General features: G+C 50.0%; 2 protein-coding genes across 9 annotated transcripts in view; one reads left to right on the forward strand and one right to left on the reverse strand.

The window, feature by feature from the left end:
• Positions 1-980: 980 nt before the first annotated feature.
• On the forward strand, positions 981-19,233 carry Tmem53 (transmembrane protein 53). 2 transcript variants are annotated; one of them, XM_052175635.1, is made up of 3 exons: positions 981-1,125; positions 16,341-16,456; positions 18,531-19,233. In XM_052175635.1, the coding sequence occupies exons 1-3, from the start codon at positions 1,065-1,067 to the stop codon at positions 19,182-19,184; spliced, it is 831 nt and encodes a 276-aa protein (XP_052031595.1). In that variant the 5' UTR covers positions 981-1,064; the 3' UTR covers positions 19,185-19,233. The 2 variants fall into 2 exon arrangements, with proteins under 2 accessions (XP_052031595.1, XP_052031596.1); XM_052175636.1 differs by lacking the exon at positions 16,341-16,456 and having other exon boundaries at positions 1,058-1,125.
• A 3,813-nt stretch (positions 19,234-23,046) lies between these two features.
• Rnf220 (ring finger protein 220) overlaps positions 23,047-24,010 on the reverse strand; it is a 221,886-nt gene continuing 220,922 nt past the window's right edge. For all 7 annotated transcript variants that reach the window (XM_052177122.1, XM_052177121.1, XM_052177123.1 and 4 more), the window contains one exon: positions 23,047-23,940. In XM_052177122.1, coding sequence (XP_052033082.1) covers positions 23,869-23,940 — 72 coding nt within the window. In that variant the 3' untranslated portion in view covers positions 23,047-23,868. The remainder of the gene's footprint in view (positions 23,941-24,010) is intronic.

A 24,010-nucleotide genomic window follows, 5' to 3' on the forward strand; every position in this document is an offset into this window, starting at 1 on the left:
CCCTGCCTCTCAAATGCTGGGATTACAGGGACATAGCACCACGCTGTCACCTCCCACACCCTTCTCCAGCCACTGACTCTGTTCACTGAAATGACACTTGCAAAGGTTGCTAACAACTTCTTTGTTTGGCTGCTTTGAAAATCCAGCGCCATCTTCGAGATTTTATTTACATTATTAATCAGCCCTCAATCCGTTCCTCCCTGTGTTCTGTCTCCTACACACCATACCCACTCATTTCCCATAGCTTCTTCTTTTTCTGTTTTTTTTTTTTTTTCAAGACAGGGTTTCTTTGTGTAGCCCTTGCTGTCCTGGAGGTCAAGCTGTATACAGATCAGGTTGGTCTCGAACTCAGAGATTCACCTGCCTTTGCTTCCTGAGTGTTGGAATTAAAGGCATGCGCCACTATGCCCAGCGTAGTAAATATTTACTAAACGTATGAAAGCTGTACTCATCTAAGCTACTTGGACACACACATGATAGGGCATCTCTTAAATCGTTACCTGAAGACCCCTTCACAGCCAGGCCACCAGTCTCAACCCACAGGTTTGGAAGGACCGGTTGGCACGCGCCGCCTTCCGCTGTTTTGTTCGTTTTTCTGCCTCCAGCCTGGGAACTACGGCTGGCGATGGAGGTAATGTAGTTAGAGGGGTAAGTTCAAGTTTTCTACCAAGTACCAGAAGACAAAGTCCTTAGATGCCCTCTGCAGACCCATAATACTTCGACTCTCCCACCGACTCTTACCTTCACAGGAGGGTGGGGACGCTCCAAGAGCGCTGCCCCACTGACCAATACTTGATCCAAGATCAAGAGAGTCAGCCAATTGCTGGGGCCCAAAGACCGTAGGGGCGGGGCGCGGTTGCTAGGGCCGGGCTAGTGGGTGCCAAGGGAGGCGCGAAGCAACTCGGTGGTTGCTAAGCAGGGAGGTCACAGAGTGCGGCTCGGGGATTGGGCAGCGCTAGGCGTGGGCGGGGAGGGGGCGTGGCCCGGCGGCGTCCGGGGCCCCCGCGAGGTGAAACTGCGGGAGTTCCGGCGGGAGGCCCGTGCTGACGGCCCGCACCTTCACCATGGCCTCGGCCGAGCTGGATTACAGCATCGAGATCCCGGATCAGCCCTGCTGGAGCCAGAGTATGGAGGGGGCTTGGGGAGGTGGCCTAACAGCGATGCCCCGCCCGTCCTGCGGTCCCGCCCTCCCTCGGCCCGCCCCTTTCGGGGGTCCCGCAGGGCTGGCATTAGCTTGCGGGGCGCGCAGAGCCCCGCCCCCGCGCCCCGCCCCCCAGTCGACTGAGAGTCTTTCTGTTCCATGCCAGGTTCTCAAGGCCCATGTTCTGCTTCCCTTTGTAGCTGGAGGCCCCTCGAGGTTCATTCTTTTGTTTTGGATCGGACTTCCCACTCCTTCCCACATCTGCAAGTGTGGCTAGGCTGACCCTTCATCTTTGCAGACTGATTGGATTCCTGGGGGAGCCTCTGGTCCTCAGAAAAGCCAAGGGACTCAGCAAGCCTAGTCCTGCCCTTCTCAGCTCACCTTGGCAGTGGTTCACCGAATGGCCTGTTACGCTGGGTCGAACTGTGTTGAAATCCTATCCCTTTAGTAATTGGATGACCTTCTGCAAACTTTCAAGTCTGATTTTTAGTTTTCCCTGAGCAAAAATGAGGAAAAATTGCTGGTTGCACAACTGAGATTATTTGTGTAAAGGACTTGGCATGGGTCCTAATGAAAGTGAGCTTAGTAGTTTAAAATTAACGTGTTTTTACCCCCCCTCCTACTGCCATATCATTAAAAAAAGATGTGTGGGAGGCCTCATAAGATTACTAGCTTGTAAAGTAGTGTAAGTTGTTGGAGCAGAGGATGGAAGGTTAACCCTTTTGGAAACTGGGGCAGAGGAGGCTTGGAGTGCAGGCCGGCCTCTGCTTCTGCCCTTTGGTCTGTTTCCAGTCCACTGCCCCGCACTTGCCCAGCTCATCACTAAGTTTAGTGAGGGGACACTTCCTTCAAGAGCCTTCCCAGCCTCCCTTCCCGCACCCCCCCCCCCCCCGCCCACCCACTGTGTGTTCCTTGCTTGGAGTCTAGGACAGGGCAGCCTCTTATCTCCCAAAACACAAAAGGCCGCCACTATCTGTCTCTCCCTAGAGATGGATCATTGGGCTTATAGATGTGAAAGGACTTTTGAAGAATTTTGACAATAGCATTAGATGAAGTCAGTTACTATTTCTGTCTTTGCAGAGCCCTCAGCTGCAAAGGGGTGGTTCTCCATCCTGCATGGCCAGGAGGGTAGGGATTCTCTCTCCACCCACGTGGGTAGAGGCGTCTTATTTCTTTCTTTATTTATTTAGGCAGGACTGGGGGATTGAACGCAGGGCCTCGTGCGTGCTAAGGCAAGTGCTTTACCACGATGCCATACTCAGCTCATTAACTTTGATTATATATTTATTTCTTTGTGTGTGTGCATGCACACCATACTGTGTGTGCACAGGTCAGGGGACAGTTGGTAGCAGTTGGCTCTCTTTTTCTGCTGGGTGGGCTGGAGCGCTAACTCAGCTCCTGTGGTTTGTCAGTAAGTGCTTTTCCCTGCTGAGCCATCTCGCCAGCTCAGCCTTCCTTTTATGACAGTTGTCCTGACTAGTCTTGAACTTACTCTGTAGCCCAAATGAGCTCAAAATTACCAATATCCTTTAATCTTTCCCAGTAGCTAATGTTCCAGGCACGTCCCATAAGAACTGTCTTTGGCTTATTGCATTGGTATTATTATATTATTGCTTTATTATTACTATTATTGAAATAGCATCTATCTATGTAGTACTGGCTGTTTTGGAATTCTCTCTGTAGACCAGGTTGGCCTCAAAAATCACAGAGAATTATTCTTGACTCTCCCTAAGCTATGTGTTTCTCCTGTATCAGATAGAAATAGTAACAACCCTCTAAAATCCTGGAGGTAGGATGGATGTCTGATGACGTGTGCCTGGCCTGAGTGGCTGCTCTGTCCTTGTGTCTCCTCCCCATACTTCCTGTTGTCGCTTTAGGGGGCTGACTTAGAACTGGAAGATGTCTGTGGGGCCCTTTACGCTGCAGGATGCTTTCTCCCAGATACCTGGGCCTGTTGGAGAAATTGTTAGAAAGCACTTCCTGGGCTTGCGCCACATCAGCCTCGCAGGCCGTCTGCTCAGTTCAGCTTTGGCTGTGTCCTTGCCGTGGGCTAGTGGTTGGCATCTCAAGCAATTCATGCTCAGGTGCCCTGCAGAGAACTGTGGTTTTCTGGAGGGACGGAATGTGGAAGCAGGTGGTTTTGCAATGATGTGGGTACTATCTAGAAAGCAAGCCTCTTAAGGGACAGCTTTCCTGCTTCCTCAAAGCTTTCCTCCAAGAGGAAGTCCCCCCAGGACTCCAAGGGTTTCCTCTGCTTCCCTCTCTTGGTGCATACCCCAGACCTAAGCCAGAGGTCATGGAATGTTTCCCTAACTCTAACCCTCACCCTCACCCTCACCCTAACCCTCACCCTCACCCTAACTCTCACCCTCACCCTAACTCTCACCTTCACCCTAACCCTAACCCCAACCCCAACCCTAACCCCAACCCTAAGCCCAACCCCAACCCTAAGCCCAACCCTAACCCCAACTCTAACCCTCACCCTCACCCTAACCTCACCCTCAACCTCACACTCACCCTAACCTAACTCTAACCCTAACCCTCACCCTAACCTCACCCTCACATTCACACTCACCCTCACACTCACCCTAACCCCAACCCCAACCCTAACAGGTGCACTGTGGGCTCTGAAACCTCTGGCTTCTCCTCTGCAGAGAGCTCCTCAGTAGGTTGCCTTGGCTACACAGAATGACTGTCCTGGAAGGCTCCAGGCAGAGATTGGCCTTCCTTTGTGGTTACTGTTTAGTGAAGAAGTGTGTGGGACCTTCAGCCATATTTAGTTTTGGGAATTGCCTCCCTCCCAATAGGAAACCCAAGCCACAGAGCCAAGCTCTGCAGCCGTCGACAGCCAGGTGAGCAGCAGGGCGGGGCTGCAGTAGTTTGGAGCCCTGAGCTCTGTGGGGCAGGCTGGGCAGACTGTCTTCCACACCCCGTTGACCCCACAAAATTCACAGAGAGTCTCAAGGCAGGGATCTCATCCTCTGAGGTGACAGAAGGCCTTCACCACAGGGACTTGAAGGGCTTCAGGCTTTATTGTGGGCCTTCTCTTTTGTTGGCGAGGGTTCAGTAATGTAGCCATGTCTTTAAGCTCAGGAAGTTATTGCTGGCACCAGGGAGCAGTGCTGGGTCCCCACCGTCACGAGGGGCCTGTGTTGCAGGAGAGGGGTGTCCACGGGCCGCCGGGTCCCTGGTAAACGGCAGAAAGTGTCGAAGGAAGGCACTGGAGGAGAACGAAGAAGGGAGGGGCTGCAGAGGACAGGAGCCTAAGAGAAGCTGCTCGGGATGGCGGAGTCACGAACCTCAAGAGGTGGCCAGGTATAGAGGCATCACACAGAGGAGGCTGAGGCAGGAGGATTGCAATTTCAAGGTTAGTTTGAACACGACCCTGTCTCAAAAGAAAAAGGAAGGAAGAAGAAAAGGCAGGACGACTGGAAGGGACAGTTAATATTTGTCCCTCTTCCTTCCTGTACACCCCAAAGGCTGCCGTGACTGCCACCTTTCCAGACCGTTCCACTCACTTATTTAAAAAAATGCTGAACATAGCCAGGTGTGACAGCACACACCTTTAATCCCTGGCACTCAGGAGGCAGAGGCAGGTGGATCTCTGACTTAGAGGCCAGCCAGGTTTACAGAACAAGTTCCAGGACAGCCAGGGCTACAGAGGGAAACACTGTCTCAAAAACATCAAAAAGCAAAACAAAACACAACACTGAGCATTTCATGTATTTCCCGTCCTTTTTGTGCAGGGCCAAGCTGACCTCTGTGACCCGGTCCAGTTTCAGTATGCTGTTGAAGCACAAGTTTTATTTCTGGACTCTCGTACCTTTTCTTTCATCTATTAACAAGCCAATTAAAACCCCTCCCCAGCCGGGCGAGGATGGCACACACCTTTAATCTCTGTGTGCTTGGGAGGCAGAGGCAGGTAGATCCCTGTGAATTGGAAGCCAGCCTGTCTACAAAGTGTGTTCCAGGACAGCCAGGGATACACAGAGAAACCCTTATCTCAAAGAGAGCAAAACAACCCCCACCTCCAAAAGAGAAAACAAAACAAAACAAAAAACCCAAAATAACCCCAAATAAAACAAAACAAAAAAATCCTCTTCCCAAGAGCCTGCTGCATTCCTGTCTGTTCCAGGCCTTGCATCTGAAGTCTGGGCCCAGTGTGCTTGTCATGATTGTCATCTTCCACTGTGACCATGCTGTGCCCCATCCTCGTGCCGGCCCTCTGGGACCCCCTTTCATGGTGTCTTTAATCATCACTGTCACCCTGGTAGGAGGGGTACCCTCAGTCAGTCGAGTTTCACAGCTGAGAAATAGGCGTTTGGGGGATGTGAGGTATCCTGCTCCCAGTAACTGGGAGACTCACCCCAGAGCTCGTGAAGGTGAACATTTTGACTGCTGTGAGGAAGGACTGCGGGAACGCATGCCACCGCGAGGCTGCACACGAAGCAAGGGTGTCCGCTGAAGTATTTTTATTATAGCCTCAAACTGGGAACATCATGTCCAATAATAGGAGATTGGTCACCATAAAGTGTGAAAACATTCTACAGCTACTCTGCAGCCACTGAAAATAATGGTGTAAAAATATATAACCTGACAGGGAGAGACGGTAATGGTATTTGCGGAGCGGAGGGAAGCAGGCAATGGGAAGTGTGATTCCCATTTATTAGGTGCTCATTTTCTGCCTTTTCTACAGCAGACATGTAACAAGGAAATAATTATTTCCCTTACTGAACCCTCTGAGCCGGTACACCAAGGAGCCTTCTGCAGTTGTGATCATGCTGAGGTTTTCTCAGTGTTAGTCCCATTTCACAGATGGAGGAACTGGAAAGTAAAGGACTGTGCCTTAGGTCTGTTTCACGGTCACAGAGTTAAGAGATGTGGACAGACGTATGACTTTATATGGTGTAGATTCTAGACGTATGACTTTATGTGGTGTAGATTCTTAGATGGGATGCAATTCTACTATGTTATTTCAGAATCTAAATTTAAAATAATTTGGATTAAATACAGGAGCAGCGAGACTCTAGAAAGGATTTTTGGGAAATCGGGGAATCATTTCCTTGCTTGTGGTTAAGAACACATGGGTTCCGTGTGTTCTGCGCCCAGCTTCCTGTTAAAAGTGGGCAGCGTCAGGGAGCCCTCTCTGTCTTCACTCCCCCCACCCCGGGATAAATGTAATCTAATTTATGCCTTAGTTTATGACTTGAACTGTTTGCTGCACAGCAGGTGTATTTGTAATTCTGCGTTTCTAGTGTCTTGTTACGCCTTGACAGATGACAGGCAGCCTGGAGATTGAGTTATTTTGTAGCACGCTCAAGAAGTGTCAGGGTAGGAAAGGATGTGTCTTCATTCCCGAGGCTTCTGGGTATCTCTGAGCACACAGCCTGGGTTGCTTTGATAGATCCACCTTCCCTGTTGTCGTTTTGAAATGGTATTGTAACTTTCCTCAAGAAATTGCTACCTTCTGCTTTGAAGTCATTTTTTGTTTTTGCAGTATTCCAGGGTCTTACACAGGATAGGCAAGTTCTACCCCTGAGCACCCCAGCTCCAGATTTGTTTTAGGAAACAGGTTTAAAAAATCATGAAAAAAAATCTCTCTAAGCCAGCTGTGGTGCACAGCTGTAGTCCCTCATTTGGGGTTGGAGGGCAAACAGGCCAGAAGTCCAAGGTGTTCTCAACTGCAAGTCCAAGGCTGTGAGACCATGTCTCAAAAAACAAATCACCTCGAATTCAGAAGTATTTACCATGGATAGTTGATGGTTTTTGCCATGTATAAAATGATCATTTGCACATTTAAAGGATATTCTTTTGTGATAGTACTTTGCAGTTTGGTTTTTCCATTACTATTTTTAAATATGATGTTGAGATGTAATTTACATATAAAATTCATCTTTTTAAAATGTGCAATTTATTATTTTTTTTAGATACTCACATAATTGTGAAAACATCAGTAGGAACCAATTCTAGAAATGTTCACGCTGGAAAAGAAATCTTAGGCTCACTAGTGGGCCCTCCCCGCTTGACAACCACGAATCTGCCTTCTGTCTCTGTCGATTTGCCTTTTTGCTGTTTGATATAAATGGACTCATATGATACATGACCTTTTAGGTCTAGCTGCTTTCACTTAGCATGGTGTTTCTAAGGCTCTTCTATACTACAGGATGGGTAGCACTTCATTCTTTATGACTGAATAGTATTCCATTGTTTGGATACATTCACATAGTACTATGAATATGAAATCCAAGTTTCTGTGTGGACCATTGTTTTCAGTTCCAATCTTAGGAACGGAAGTATTGGATCATAAGTAACTCGATGATGAATTTTTGTTGTTTTGAGATAGAGTCTTTGTCTTAGGGTCACTGCTGCTGTGATGAAACACCACGACCAAAGTAGCTTGGGGAGGAAAGGGTTTATTTATCATTGAAGAAAGGACAGGAACTCAAACAGGGCAGGTTCCTGGAGGCAGGAGCTGATGCGGAGGCCGCGGAGCGTCCTGCTCACTGGCTGGCTCCTCATGGCTTGCTCCCCTGCTGCCCTATGGAGCCCACAGTCACCAGCCCAAGGATGGCGCCACCCACAATGGCCTGGCTGGGCCCTCCCCCTTGCATCGCTAATTGCGAAAATTCCTTACAGCTGGATCTTATAGAGGCATTTTTCTCAATGGAAGTTCTCTCTTTCAAGTTGGCATAAAGCTAGCCATCATTAGTTTGCGCTGTGCATGCCGGGCCAACCTAAGTTTTGCTTGGCAGCCCGGGTTGTACTTGAACTCACAGGTCTCCTGTTCCTACCTGGAAGCCTCTGTAGCCCCAGCCTACTATGTTATAGTAGGTTTCAGTTCTGGGAGGAACCGCCAAGCTGTTTTCTAAACCGACTGTACTAGTTTCCCTTCCTACAGGAGTGTATGAAGGCTTTGTTTTCTCCTATGGGGTTTGCGATCCTCTGACTCTCTGGTTCTCGGTCTTCCCATAAGCATAAAGTGGTGTTTTCTTGTAGCTTTGACTTTCATTTCCGTAATGACCGTGAGGCTAAACGACTTTCCATGTACTCATGACCAGTGGAGAAGAGGGCTAACTACACGAGCAGGATGATCTGAGGATGGCGGCACATGTGAAAAGCTGGGGAAGGCTGCGCATGCGCACGCACGCCTGCAAGATGATCCTGTAACCCCTATACTGGGGGCGGAGCGGGGGTGGGGGCGGTGGAGCCAGGATCAGTGGGGATCTCTTGCTGCCAGCTTTGTTCCAGGCTCATTGAGAGGCCCTGCCTCAAGGGAATAAGGTGTCGAGTGACAGAGTGATATCCTGGCTTCCGTGTGTGTGTGTGTGTGTGTGTGTGTGTGTGTGTGTGTGTGTGTCTGTGTGTATGCCCACGCCAAGTGTGCGTACCACATATATCCTAATCACACATACACAGAAACATTCTCTCTCTCTCAGCTCCCTCCCACTTGGGCAGACAGAAGTGCGCACATGCTCCCCCCCCCCACCATGTCGGGTTTTGTTTTTAGATTGTAAAAGTTTAAAAATATGTTGAGTACAAGTACCATACCAAAGTGTGGTTTATAGTCTATGGGCTTCCCTCCTCCTTCCACTCTTTTCTTTCTTTCTTTCTTTCTTTCTTTCTTTCTTTCTTTCTTTCTTTCTTTCTTTCTTTCTTTCTTTCTTTCTTTCTTTCTTTCTTTCTTTCTTCCTTCCTTCCTTCCTTCCTTCCTTCCTTCCTTCCTTCCCTCCTTTCTTGGAAAGTGTCCTTTAAAGTATAAAATTTGGGCTTGCAAAGATGGACTAGAGGTTAAGAACATTTGTTGTGCGGGATGGTGGTGGTGCACTCCTGTAATCCCAGCACTCTGGGAGGCAGAGGCAGGCAGATTTCTGAGTTCAAGGCCAGCCTGGTCTACAGAGTGATTTCCAGGACAGCCAGGGCTATACAGAGAAACCCTGTCTCGAAAAACAAACAAACAAACAAACAAACAAAACCAAATCCCCCCCCCCCCAAAAAAGAACACTTGTTTCTGGTGCAGAAGCCTCAGTTTCTGTAGTGGGTGCCCATCTAGAGACTCAGTTGCCTGCAATTGGAATTCCAGGGACTCCAGCACCTCCTTCCTGCCTCTAAGTGCCAGGCCACGGTTCACAAAGGTAAAATAAAAATAAGTTGTGCAAGTACTGAGCTGAGGCCCGAGCTCGCCTGTTCGAGGGTTGTCTCTGCCTTTGCCGCCACGGCCCCAAACTGTTGCTTAGATGTGCTCATGGAGATGTGCTCCTCTCTAAAAAAATATTTTATTTTATAAGTATTGGTGTTTTCCTACATGTTTGTCTGTGCACCACCCGTGTGCCCGGCACCCATAGAGGTCAGAAGAGGGCATTGGATCCCCTGGAGCCGGGGTTAAAGATGGTTGTGAGCTGATACGTGGGTGCTGGGAATTGAACCCAGGTCCGTTCAGTGTGCCTAACTGCTGAGCTCTCTCCAGCCCGAAAGATTTGCAGTTTTAATTCTTTTATTTGAGACAGGGTCTCACTGTGGAGCTCTGGCTGGTCTGAAATCGGGTCTTCCGGAGGAGCAGACAGTACTCCTAATTACCGAGCCATCTCTCCAGTCCCTAGTTTTAATTCTTATACTAAGGTCTGTGACCTACTGAAGCTTCACATGCCACCACTCCCAGCCTGTGACTGTCACCTCCTCTCATTCTTGTTTTCCTCACTGCCCTTGTTTAGGCCTCCACCACCTCTCCCTTGCAGTAGCAGCCTAGCTTCTCCAGAAAATGCTGTCAGTGCAGTCGGAGGACAGCATGGTGGGGTTGGGAGCACCAACCTAGTCAGATGCCTGGAGTCGGCCGTGACCAGTCAGGCCAGCCATGGCGCTGTCCACTGTGCATGTGGTGCTAAACTCGGTAGAAGTCATTTCCTGCGTTGCAGAACCTGCTGGTTAAGGGGAGAGAGCTAGACATAAACAAACAGTTGTTTAAGTCCACAGTAGTGTGTAGCAGACTGGATCACACCTGTTCCAGGATTTTCATTCGCTCTTTATTGCTGTGGAATCGGGTTCCAGTCTCACTCCTGTCTGCTCTTCTGCCCAATACTCTCCGTCTCCTCCAGGGTCCCAGTCCAAGGACTGCCTACTGTGGCCCAGATGGCTATCACGACCTTGCCCTTCCCGTGTCCTCTGTCGAGCCTTAATGCCCCACTGGACCTTTGAGGCCACTGTGGCAAACATGACTTCCTCTGGCAGACCTTTCTTGGTCACTTTCAAGCCATATTTCAAAGTAGTACTAATAATGATAATAATAGTACTTTTTTGGGATTTTTGGGTATAGACTCCAAAGGGACAGCTAGGGGTAAACGTTTGTAGTAGAAGGCTTGCCTAATATGCCCACGGCACTGGGCTCCAATCCCAGCATTACAAAGAAGTAAAAGCTAATATTAACTACATGGGGCAATGTGCACCCTTTCCACCCTGACCCCCATCCTGTGAAGTGCACATTGGGCACAGGAGCTGGAGAGTAGAGAGACATGTCCTCTTTACAAGCAGAAGGAGGGGCTGGAGAGATGGCTCAGCAGTTAAGAGCACCGACTGCTCTTCCGAAGGTCCTGAGTTCAAATCCCAGCAACCATCTGTAATGAGATCTGATGCCCTCTTCTGGTCTGAAGACAGCTACAGTGTACTTGCATATAATAAATAAAAAAAAAATCTTAAAAAAAAAAAAAGAGCAGAAGGAGGGGAGTGCTTAGACTCCGGGAGTCTGCAGCATGACCAGGGCACTGGGGTCTTCATAGAGATAAATACCTTGAGAATCATCCCGCCAAGGGAGTTAACGGATATCCCATCCCAGAGCTGATCAGAGTAACACATCCCAGGGTTGGAAGGACAGTCTGGAAACTCTGCAGAACCTGCTCAAATCTCTGTTTAGAAATGCCTTTTCTGTGTTTCTGAGGGGCTGGCCTTGTCTTGTGGCAAGGCCGTGAAATCCAGTAGCTTGAGCTCAGAGATTCATCTGGTGGGAGAAGGTAGTTGTTGGCTTAACCCGGGAGCCTGCAGTGGCCTGAGCTTGGAGGCGGACAAGATTGGGCTGGTCCTCACCGACCCTGACTGGAGGCTCCTGAGTTAGTAGAGCCCTAGAGGGATGGCAGGTGTCAGCAAGGGACCGAGGGCCTCGAAGCTTCTGTTCCATCTGGCCTAGAGCCCCGTGGGTGCATGCAGGCCGTTAATCTCCGAAGGCCAGAGTCGCCGTTTCTGGAGAGCAGGAACATTGAACTTTTCAATCACATTAATTTCCACAGGAAATTGTTGTCTTCCTTTTGTCCAAAGGTTAGTGATTTATATTTACCATCTTCTTAACTAGCCTTGAAATTTACTGTTGCTAGGTCACCACCAGCATCAATAAATTTCAGGTGTCAGCTGAGCATAGCCAAGCGGCTTGGTCCTTGGAAAGGTACATGATCAGCCCTTTTTAAAGGTGGACTGTCTAGCTACACCCCCGCCGAGAGGGGGTGTCACCCACCCTTCAGGGCAAATGAGGTAGGTGAGAGATGGTTTTAGGGAGGTCTCGTCAGACATGCATGGTGCAGGCAGCTGACTTGTGTTCTAAGCACATCACTGCCGGAGGCATGCTTCCAGCTAGGGGTGGGGCTGACCCTGGAGGTGCTCAGGGCGTGGAGTGTGGGTCCCACAGCACACCTGCCTGTGGTGTTACGGGGTTAAACTTCGTGAACCCAGGCTGTAGTTCTCTTGGCAGCACAGTGGAGAAGTGGCTGGAGTCAGGCCGCCTCCTGTCCCTGCTTCTGTCATTTTTCCCAGTTCTCTTGTTATTATTATTTTTTATATTAAGGGGGAGAGTGTCTCATTACCTCAGGCTGGCTTTGAACCTTGACTTTACTCCCTAGCTGAGGATAGCCTTGTACTTCTGACCCTCCTGCTGCCACTTCCGGAGGACTAGGACTATCTGGGTGGCACCAGCGTGCTTAACTTACGCTATGTGATCCTGTGGCTCTAAGCCAGGCCCCTGAGCATGCTAGGCAAGCAGTCTGTCAGCTGAGCCACACCCTAAGCCCGGCCGGGTTCCCCCTAAGATCCTTCCCCATCTGTCCATACAGCAGAACAGCAGCTAGCAAACTTCCTGTATAGACAGGAATAGTTTAGGCTTTGTGAGACACGGATCTTTTTTTGTGGGCAGTCAGATTTCATCTGAAGGTAGCCATAGACGATAGATAGGCTGGGTAAGAATGGCTACGTGCTCATGTAGCTTTTTATTTTGAGAGAGGGTCTTCTGTGGCCAAGGCTAGTCTCAAACTTGCTACCTCTGACTCACTTCCCAAGTGCTGAGGTATGGGGCACATACTGCCATGCGGGGTTCATAGTGCTGGGACTGAAGCTACAGTTTTACACATGCTAGGCCAACACTGCTAAGTGCGCTATATCCCCAAACCCCTCACAAGACTTGTGGTGTGTGTGTGTGTGTGCATGCATGTGTGTGAGTGTGTGTGTGAGTGTGTGTATGTGTGTGTGCATGCATGTATGTGTGTGTGCGTGCATGTATGTGGGAGTGTGTGTATGTGCACATGTGTGCATGTGTGTATGTGTGTGTGTGTATGTGCGTGTGTGTGCATGTGTGTGTGTATGTGTGTGCGTGCATGTGCGTGTCCATGCATGTATGTGTGAGTGTGTGTATGTGTATGTGCACGTGTGTGCATGTGTGTGTGTGCATGTGTGTGTGTGCATGTGTGTGTGCATGCATGTGAGTGTGTGTGTGTGTCACCCGTACATGTGTGTGTGTGTGTATGTGCCTCCACAAGCATGCTCGTGTAGAAATTGAAATTGAACCCACAGCTTTATTCATGCCAGGCAAGGTATTTGCCACTGATCTACAGTTCCAGACATTAAATGAGACTTTTGTAAGTTTACAAGTATTTATTTATTTTTAAATAGGGTTCTAGGCCATCTAGGACTATAGTAAGACCTTGTCTCAAAAAAAAAAAAAGAGGGAAGAGGAAGTAAAAGCTTGAGGACTCAGTGATAGAGCTAGCTCTGTGGGGCCCTCAGCTTGATCCCTAGCAATATAAAAACAAAACAAAATTAAAGCCATCTTTGGAACAGGAAAGGAGCTGATGGGTAATGCTGTTCAAGCGCCAGTGCCCCCAGCAACACTGGGCAGAGCTCACACAGCTGTAATCCCAGGGTTAGGGAGAGGTCAGGACGGCTGGATCCTGGAGCGCTCTGGCTGGCCATCCTAGATGAATCCAAGTGTCCCGAAAGCCTGTCTCCACAAACTAGGGAGCGAGAGACTGAGAAAGATACGCAGGTGGACCTCTAGCTCCCACAGTGCACAAGGACAATCAGTCACATACACCATACACACATGACATCACGTGAACAAGCTCATACACCATACATACATGGCATCACATGGACAAGCACATACACCATACACACATGACATCACATGAACAAGCTCATACACCATACACACATGACATCACATGAACAAGCACATACACCATACATATGGCATCACATGGACAAGCTCATACACCATACACACATGACATCATGTGGACAAGCTCATACACTTTCTTAGTCAGGGTTTCTATTCCTGCACAAGCATCATGACCAAGAAGCAAGTTGGAGAGGAAAGGATTTATTCAGCTTACACTTCCACACTGCTGTTCATCACTAAAGGAAGTCAGGATTGGAACTTCAAGCAGGTCAGGAAGCAGGAGCTGATGCAGAGGTCATGGAGGGATGTTCCTTACTGGCTTGCTTGAGTTCTAGTCCTGACTTCCTTTAGTGATGAACAGCAGTGTGGAAGTGTAAGCTGAATAAACCCTTTCCTCCCCAACTTGCTTCTTGTTTATGATGTTTTGTGCAGGAATAGAAACCCTGACTAAGACTAATTGGTACCAGCATAGTGGGGTATTCCTGTGACAACCTGACTGTGTTTGGGGGAGCACTAGGGAAGGATTTTGGAACTTTGGGCTAGAGGATCCATTTGGTGTTAAGAGCTCTGTGGGATGTTGTGTAGGAGGTTGGAAGATAATGTTGAGAGCAGTGCAGAAGACGGAGGCCTGGCTTGTGAAATTTCAGAGGGAAGATTAACGACTCTTATCAAGGTTGTTACTCTTTTGATTGTGAAGATTCTGTGGTTTTGGTTAGCTGGGGTGAAGAATCAGCTGTGATCAACAATATACCAGAACCACTAAAGCAAACCTTTGCATTACTGGGACTATTGATGCTGGTTAGCTGGAGCTAAGAAATTAGTGGTGATTAAGAAGAGACCAGCATCACTGAGGTGAAATCTTCTGTGAACTGTTTTCTGAGAGCACAGAGGCTGTGTTCCAGAGAAAGCCAAGGTTGTACCGTGTGCTGTGACTGGACTTGGTAATGTGTAAGAGTCACCCAGGTGATTCTGGTTTTGAAGATATGAAGGGGTCATGAAGAGCAGCTGAGGCTCAGCACTGTGAGAGGCCACGGGAGGCCATTGGTGAAGGTGCAGCCTCAGTTGCAATTGATGGCCCAGGACTGAAGGGGTCATGCATAGGAGTTGAGGCTTGGCACCATGAAGAGAGCCTATGAGAGGCTATTGGTGAAGCCTAGTTACAGCAGAAGACAACAGTGTTTTGGAGATGCCCGTGCCATGTAATGACCACCAAGAACAGCAGCAGCAGTGGAGTACAGGCAGCTGGAGCCTAGAAGACAAGGTGTGTGTTACAAAGGGCAGAGCTGGAGAAGTGACCCAGGTGCTTGGAGGAGCCCAGAAGATCATGAGTTAGAGTTTGCTTTTGCTTTTGATTGTGACTGTGCCCTTATATTTTTCCCTCTTGAAGTAAAAAGGTATTTTAGTGGAGCCCACAGTTAAGAGACTGAATTTTTTAAAAGACTTTGAATTTTAAAATATATTGGACATTTTAAAGAGATTGAACTTTTAATATGTAAAGACTATGGGACTTTTAACATTATTTAGATCTTGGGGATAAATAAGAAAGTAGTAAGGATTGAGGTGTGTTTGGGTTAATAGTGATGTGTTTGTGTGTCAAGTTGACAAGGGGTCAATTGTACTGGTTGGTTTTGTGTGTTAACTTGATACCCACTGGAGTTATCACAGAGAAAGGAACTTCAGTTGAGGAAATGCCTCCATGAGATCCAGCTATAAGGCATTTTCTCAATTAGTGATCAAGGATGGAGGGCCCCTTGTGGGTGGTGCCATCCCTGGGCTGGTAGTCTTGGGTTCTATAAGAAAGCAAGCTGAGCAAGCCAGGGGAAGCAAGCCAGTAAGAAACATCCCTCCATGGCCTCTGCATCAGCTCCTGCTTCCTGACCTGCTTGAGTTCCAGTCCTGACTTCCTTTTGTGATGAACTGCAACGTGGAAGTGTAAGCTGAATAAACCCTTTCCTCCCCAACTTGCTTCTTGGTTATGATGTTTGTGCAGGAAATTAGAAACCTTGACTAAGACATACACCATACACATATGGTATCACATGGGCAAACTCATACACACATGACATCACATGGACAAGCTCATATACCATACACACATGACATCACATGGACAAGCTCATACACACATGACATCACATGGACAAGCTCATACACACATGACATCTCATGGACAAGCTCATACACACATGACATCACATGGACAAGCTCATACACCATACACACATGACATCACATGGACAATCGCATACACCATACACACATGCACCATGTTGGCTCATAGAGAAACAGTGAGTTGGAGAGATGGCTCAGTGGGTTAAGACATTTGCCATTAAGTCTAATGACCTGGGTTTGATTCCCAGGATGCATGACAGGAGATCCAGCTCTGACAGGTTGTCCTCTGACCACCTGGCTCACACATCTTGGCACCCACCAGGGTCCCCTCCCATACAAAGAAATAAATGTCATTTTTAAAAATGAAAGAAAAGCAAACTAATTTAGCTCATAGGTAGGTCATGGTTCCCTGAACTGGAAGGTGAATTGTCTAGAAAGGGCTTTCACTTTATTGTCTTGAGATTTGAGTTACTAAAATATGGTGTCCTCATGTGGGCTTATCCAGTGATGCTACCGCACCTCCTCAGGCCTAGGAAAAGGCGCTGGCTGGACTGGTGGGGCCACATGGAGACTGAAGCACCTGCGGTTCCCAGCCCACAGCTCTAGATTAGCCAGAACCTCCAGTGCTGCCTCTGGTGTTGACATCTGTCATCTGTGTTTCAGAGAAAAGCCAAGGTGCGAAGGAGGCCGGGAAGCAACAGCCTGTGGTGATTCTCTTGGGCTGGGGTGGCTGCAGGGACAAGAACCTGGCCAAGTACAGTGCCATCTACCACAAAAGGGTGAGTGCTGCGGCACGGGCTTGCCCAGGGTGCGGGGTTCTGCTCACCTGGGCTGCTCTGGGGAGCTTGAGGCTTGGCTGCTTTACCTTTGGGCTGGAGCAAAGGCTGACCACCTATGTGGTGCAGGCAGCCCTGGAGCCGTGCAAAGATGGCCGTGAGGGAGACAGTGGGCTCGCGGGACTCTGGCTATGTGGGCAGAAGGGGTGAGGAATAAAGTGGGCGGGAGGTCGCAGGGGACAGAGGTGCTGAGGGCAGGCGCAGGGACAACCTCGGAGAAGGGTCGCCTTACCCCTGGCGACGAGAAGGTGGGCATGAAGGAAGAAAGCGTCCCAGTGGAAAACTCTATTTTTCTTAAAGAAAACAATGGCAGCCTGCTTACGCTGTGAGGAGTGTGTCCATCTAGGTTCCCTGTGTGCCTTTTGTTGAAAAGTTCTAGTCAGTTACTGTGTGCTGCCTGCTGGGTTTTTTGGATTTGTTTTTTTTCGAGACAGGGTTTCTCTGTATAGCCCTGGCTGTCCTGGAACTCACTCTGTAGACCAGGCTGGCCTCAAACTCAGAAATCCGCCTGCCTCTGCCTCCCAGAGTGCTGGGATTTCAGGCGTGCGCCACCACCGCCCGGCTGCTGCCTGCTGTTTTTAGGACTCGGCGTGTTAGTAAGTTTTCATTGCGTACCATGTACAGTCCATGTCCAGACATCCAAGTTGCATGTCTCCAAAGCATCTTACGTAGCTGATATGTCCAACCCCGGAGTCCAATCCGGGGTCACACACTGCAGCTAATTCTTTTGTTCCTCAAGCCTCTCCATCCTTTCTTGTGATTTAAAGAAGGCCTTACTTTTGGCTTACCGAGGAGACTGAGCTGTAAGGGGAGACATGTAAGAGTATAACCCACCTGCTGTGGGGGTGGGGAGGCTAAAAGCCTCCCTCAGGTGTCACGGAGTGTGTGGGGCCTTTTCAACCCCCTTCAGAGTTTTCAGTGCTTCGTGGCTGGAAGCTCAGGGGTTTCCCCTCGTTCCTTCAGGTACCAGCATTGTCACTTGAGATGCATTTCTTTTTTAACTTCTACCATAACCTTTTGAGGTGGGTGTCATCCAAGTTATAGATGGCGGCACAGACAGAGAAAGAGGAAGTAAATTACTCTTTTCCCAGACAGTTAATAAGTGGCGGGGCCAGGAATTAAGCCCAGACCTGTCTGACCCCAGAGCCTTCCCAACTCAGATGCTCCTGACAGAGAGGCTCTTTGGCTCTAGAACAAATTAATAAGAGGGATTAAGACCCAGACAGGGTGGTGTCTGGTGCCTTTTCTAACTGACCTTTAGGGGGACCTGGCCAGAGGTATAAAGGTTCACTTGAGATAGGCGGTGAGGGGTATGGAAGTTGAAAGTGAGCTTAAGCCTAGATTTTAGCATTTAAGAACTGTATTTTGAATTTCTTTCATTGTTTTTTCTGTCCCTCTGTCTCTGTCTGTTTATCTGTCTCTTTCTGGTTTGGAATTTCAAGTTGAGTGTGAGAAATGATCCTAAGTCCAGGAATCAGATATAATTAAGGGTCAGACCCCCAAATACTGACAGTGTGGACTCTAGTTTTCAGGACTGTGAGACAGAGAAGGGGACAGGACTGCATTGTGGAGCTGGCTCATTGGCGCCCTCTGGTGGTCAAGGCTGGGACCTGCATGCCATCTCTCGATCTCTTCGGGGTGCCTACTTGTGTCTAGGAAGTATGAGCAAGGCACAGTAGCTGTGGCATGATGTACCCGGGCCCCAAGGCCTTAACTATGCAAGGTCTGGAGTGGTGTTAGCTAGGAGGACAGCCACAGAGAAAACCAGAGTGACGATACTTTCTTCTGGTTGAATCAGATGTCTCCAAAACATGTTCTCAGCTCCAGGCTTCAAATACCATTCCAGGCTGAAGAGTCTAGACAGCGTGAAGCCCGGGGTTTTCAGAAACAGACCTTGCGTGTACTTCCACTTCTGGGAGGCACCTATACCTGCCGCTGGCAAGCTCGCTACAACAGAACCCTGTGGAAAGTAGAGCTACCAGGCTGCACAGACTAACCTGTGCTCTCATCTCTCCAGGGCTGCATTGTGATCCGATACACGGCCCCCTGGCACATGGTCTTCTTCTCCGAGTCCTTCGGCATCCCCTCACTTCGTGTGGTAGCCCAGAAGCTGCTCGAGCTCCTCTTTGACTATGAGATTGAGCGGGAGCCTCTGCTCTTCCATGTCTTCAGCAATGCGGGCGTCATGCTCTACCGCTACGTGCTGGAGCTCCTGCAGACCCATCAGCGCTTCCGCCATTTGCATGTGATGGGCACCATCTTTGACAGTGGTCCTGGTGATAGCAACCTGATAGGGGCCCTGAGAGCCCTGGCAACTATCCTGGAGCGCCGACCTGCCGTGCTGCGCCTGCTGCTCCTGGCAGCGTTCGCCATGGTGGTCGTCTTGTTTCACTTCCTGCTTGCTCCGTTCACTGCCCTTTTCCACACCCACTTCTACGACAGGCTGCAGGACTCAGGCTCCTGCTGGCCTGAGCTCTACCTCTACTCTAGAGCTGATAAGGTGGTCGCAGCCAGGGATGTGGAGCGTATGGTGGAGGCACGCCTGGCTCACCAGGTCATGGTGCGTGGAGTGGACTTTGTGACATCTGCGCATGTCAGCCACCTCCGAGACTATCCTACTTACTATACAAGTCTGTGTGTCGACTTCATGCATAATTGTGTCCAATGCTGAGGTCCTGCTCCGGAAATAAACGCCGACACCTCCCTTCGACCTATATCTATCCCAGGGGCTACTAGCATGGCTGCTCTCTCCTATGCTGGGATGGAGTGTCAGGGCAGGTTTCTGTGGGGCAGCCTTACAGTTAGTTGCTTGGACAAGTGTGATTGGCTGCTGCTTCCTATGGTGTTTGGTCTGTAAAGGGTTAACACAGTGTGTGTGTGTGTGTGTGTGTGTGTGTGTGTGTGTGTTAGGTGGATGGCCCCAAGCCCAGAGTTGTCTTCAAAATTAATGTAGGGTTGAGGGGGGAGCTCAGTTGGTACAGTGCTGGTCATACAATCGTGAATTTAATCCCGGAACTCACATTAGGTGGCACACGCCTTTAATCCCAGCACTTGGGAGAGAGAGGCAGATGGATTTCCAAGTTCAAGGCCAGTGTGGTGGTCTACAGAGTGAGTTCCAGGACAGCTACACAGAGAAACCCTGTCTCAAAAAAAAAAAAAAAAAAAAACCTAACCAACCAACCAAACAAACAAAAACCAAACCAAGCCAAACCAAAACAAACAAAAATCTCAGCTCTGGGGAGGCAGAGATAGGCAGGTGCCTGGGGCTTATTGGCCAACTAACCTAGCCTAATTAGTGAGCCCCAGGCCAGAGAGAGGACCTGTCTCAAGAAGCAAAGTGAGCTGTACCCTAGGTAGACCTCTGGCCTCCACACACATCTGCACACAGTGTGTCTGCAGACACACAAGCACACGTGTAGACTGTGGCAAGAACTTCTAACATAGCTGCTCTTCCTGGCAGAATCCCAGACACCCGGGGTCCTGCTCGTTAACTGTAGGTATATGGCACCTGTGTATACAGCTTCTGTAGCAGATTTCTAGTTCTTGGCTACTATGCATATCCTAGAACTTAAGAATCTTGGATAACTGAAACGTTTTGTTTTGTTTCAGGATAGGGTCTCAATGTAGTCTTGGCTACCCTGGAACTTGCTCTGAAGACCAGTGAGGCTTCCAACTCGCAGAGCCTCCTGGCCCTGCCTCCAGAGTGCTAGGGTTAAAGGCCTGTGCCACCACACCTGGCTAGGTAACTGAAATTTTATAATCATTCTCAGAATTAAGTTTTGGTGTGGGGGAGGGGAATGGGTGTGTGGGTGTGTCTTGTAGCCCAGGCTGCCTCAGTCTCACTATGTAGCCGAGGACGACTTTGAGCTTGTGATCTCCACCTCCCAGGTCCTGGGATCCCAGGCCTGTGCGATCATGCCTGGCTTGAGGTTTGATTTCAAGAGTGGAAGGAACTGCAGAGCAGCAGAGCGAGGCTGGGGAGCAGGCTGTGACCTCTGCGAGGGAGGACAAAGTGCCACAATGTAAAGCACTTGGGCCTGTCACTCAGAGAGGATGTCTCTGACCTTGTGGTCTGGAGATCTGGGGCAGACAGCAGATGGAGCTGAGGATTTGGGTATTTGGAGCCTGCTTGGTGCCACGACATGTTAGAGCATGCTGCTGAATCTTTTTGTTGTTGTTGTTTGTTTTTGTTTTTTTGAGACAGGGTTTCTCTGTGTAGCCCTGGTTGTCCTGGAACTCACTCTGTAGACCAGGCTGGCCTCGAACTCAGAAATCCGCCTGCCTCTGCCTCCCAGAGTGCTGGACTTACAGGCGTGTGCCACCACCGCCCAGCCAAGTTGCTGAATCTTAGGGACTAGGAGCGGGGCAGAAAGGCTGTGGTGCTCAACGGGAGGGAGGAGGTGGTAATTCTTGTCTTGGAAGGCAGAACCAATGTAAGGGGATTCAGGTTCAAACACTACCTTCATTCCTAAGAGTCCCACTCAGTACCCTCCAGATGGTTGTACTCAGAAGTTGTACCATCTCCTGTGCTGAAAGTCACGGCTGCAAAATTTGCACATAGCAGGTGAGGTAGTCAATAGATATTTGTTAATTGAATGAACTTTCTGTGATCAAGGGACTCGGGTTTGAGAGAAGGGCTTTCAGAGTTTGGCAGGCAGTTTGAAAGATGCGGGTGGGAGGCTTCTAATATTCTTGGGGCAGTAAATCCCCAAGTGTCCCGAGGCCAGCACACACACACACACACACACACACACACACACACACCCAGGTCCTCAGGGTGTAAGCCTGGTGTATGTGTGTGTGTGTGTGTGTGTGTGTGCCAGCCGTGTCCTCAGGGCATCAGCCTGGTGTGTGTGTGTGCCAGCTGTGTTCTCAGGGCGTCAGCCTGGGGTGTGTGTGTGTGTGTGTGTGTGCCAGCTGTGTCCTCAGGGCATCAGCTTGGGGTGTGTGTGTGTGTGTGTGTGTGTGTGCCAGCTGTGTCCTCAGGGCGTCATCCTGGTGTGTGTGTGTGTGTGTGCCAGCTGTGTCCTCAGGGCATCATCCTGGTGTGTGTGTGTGTGTGTATGTGTGCCAGCTGTGTCCTCAGGGCGTCATCCTGGTGTGTGTGTGTGTGTGTGTGTGTGTGTGTGTGCCAGCCGTGTCCTCAGGGCGTCATCCTGGTGTGTGTGTGTGTGTGTGTGTGCCAGCCGTGTCCTCAGGGTGTCAGCCTGGTGTGTGTGTGTGTGTGTGCCAGCTGTGTCCTCAGGGCATCAGCTTGGGGTGTGTGTGTGTGTGTGTGTGTGTGTGCCAGCTGTGTCCTCAGGGCATCAGCTTGGGGTGTGTGTGTGTGTGTGTGTGTGCCAGCTGTGTCCTCAGGGCATCAGCCTGGGGTGTGTGTGTGTGTATGTGCCAGCCGTGTCCTCAGGGTGTCAGCCTGGTGTGTGTGTGTGTGTGTGTGTGTGTGTGTGTGTGTGCCATGTCCTCATGGCGTCGTCAGCCTCAGGGTTCTCTGCTACTTCTCTGCTCCCTTAGAGAGGTGCTTACATCCCCAGCCATGGCCGACAGGTGGCAGTGTTGCCTGTTCCACGACAGCCTAAAGCATGCTTTGGTGGAATGAATGCCCGTTCAATGTGCCAGGTTAGTATATGCCCCCCACCCCTGGGTTGGGGTAAGCAGCTGTCAAGGGCCCGATGAGTTCGGGGGTTGGGGGGAAAGGGACAGTAGAGACATGAGACATGGCTGCTCAGAACTGACCGCTGAGGCCCATCACCTCTTCCCAGGTGTCTAAGGCTGCCTCATTAGGCACTAGAAGCCAGGCAGACTGGACTTCAGGCTCGAGCAGCCGTGTTCAGGATATTCGGTGGCACCGAGCAGGGTATGCGAACCATGAGGGGTCTGTTCTGGATTCCAACGTGGTGGGCTTGCAAGGGGAAGCAGGAGCTACCAACTAGACCGGATTTTTGTGGGTTTGCAGGCACCCCAGGTAGAAATCCCTTGAATCTGAGCAACCACCCTTTTCTCACATTTCTCTGGTGAGGGCTCACCTGGACCCTCTGCCAGGAAGCATCCGGTGACTTCCCTGGCAGTGAGGAGCTGTGGCACTAACAAGTTCTGTATCTGCAGCCCTGACAGCCTAGCACCAGTCCTTTACTTGAAGGTCTGTTTTTATACCAGGCCAGTCCCCTCTCCCCTGAAACTCAGCCGGTGAACTATGGCACATTTCAGGGGACGGAAAGATAAGAGGCCCGGAGCTTGTGTGACTTGTCTGTGGCTGCTTCTGCCCAGGGTTGGGGACTAGAGCTTACATCCCCTCTGTACCCCAAGCTCTGACCTCTTTTGTGATTAATGAGCTGACGATTCTACATCGATAAGGAATTAACCTAGAGCCCCCTACCCATCAATAGCCTGGAGCCCAGACCCTCAGCCCTACCCCCCCCCCCAGGATGCTCCTGTTGTCCTGGCCCCAGGCTTCACACACTGCAGTGTAATGCTGCACAGGCTGACCCTCCTAACTGCCTCAGTCACCATCAGAGCTTCAAACACAGACAAGCAGCTGGTTTATACTGTTTTAATCCATGTCAAATGTAGTTTACAAAGGGCAAGGACAAGTCCCTCTGTATAGAATATACAGACACAGCATCACACCATAGGGCCCACAGGAGGTGCAGGGAGCAGCACGCCTACCCCAGGGGTTCTCAAGGGCAGGCTGGCAGCCAGGTCCCCTCAGCCAGCCAGCCCTGCTCGGTCCCATCCCACCCTGCCCCCAGCTCCTCAGGAGCCCATGAGCTAAGACTAAGGAGGGATCAGATCCCTTGGGTACAGGCCCCATGTCTGGGAGAAATATACACCACTGAACACCGAGCACACAGGAAAGGGAGGGGATGCCAGGGGAGAGGCAGGCACCCTAAGAGGTGGTTGGGCCGAGCTCCCAGCCAGCTCCGAAGGGGGCACTGCTTCCAGGAGTCATTAAAAAAGAAGAAAATGATACAACCAAAGGGGAGGTGGTAGAGGGCAAAGTGTCCCATTTATACACAACATTGTAAACATACAGTCTATATTACATGTGCTTCAGTCTGGTGTTTGCGTGTCTGTCAGTCAGTCAGTCTAGGGGGTGGAGCTCAGGAGCCCTGCCCTGCTATACCACCTTCCTGCCTATCCTGGAAACAGCCCAAAGAGGCATGGTCCCCAAGTTCAGAAGGTACACGTAGGCAGAGCTGTTCCACTCTGGCTCCAGAGTCCTCTGTGTGTTTGGGTGTGTATGTGCATGTATGTACACGGGGAACCTGTGTGCAATTATGTACAAGGGGAGAAGGAGAGTCACTGTTACAGAGGCTGGGGCGGGGGTGGCTGAGGTGCGGCCTTCCTGGACAGCCCGCTCATAAGTAGATCCTCCGCAGGTCTCCAGGCGCTGTGATGGTGTTGCACTGAGGGCACAGCTTCTTGGCACCCTGAAGAGAAAGGGGAGGCCTCAGAACGGCATGCCCTGTGTCTGTACACAAGAGCACCGGGCCTGCAGCC

The sequence above is a fragment of the Apodemus sylvaticus genome, chromosome 3, assembly GCF_947179515.1.
Source record: "Apodemus sylvaticus chromosome 3, mApoSyl1.1, whole genome shotgun sequence".
Classification (NCBI taxonomy): domain Eukaryota; kingdom Metazoa; phylum Chordata; class Mammalia; order Rodentia; family Muridae; genus Apodemus; species Apodemus sylvaticus.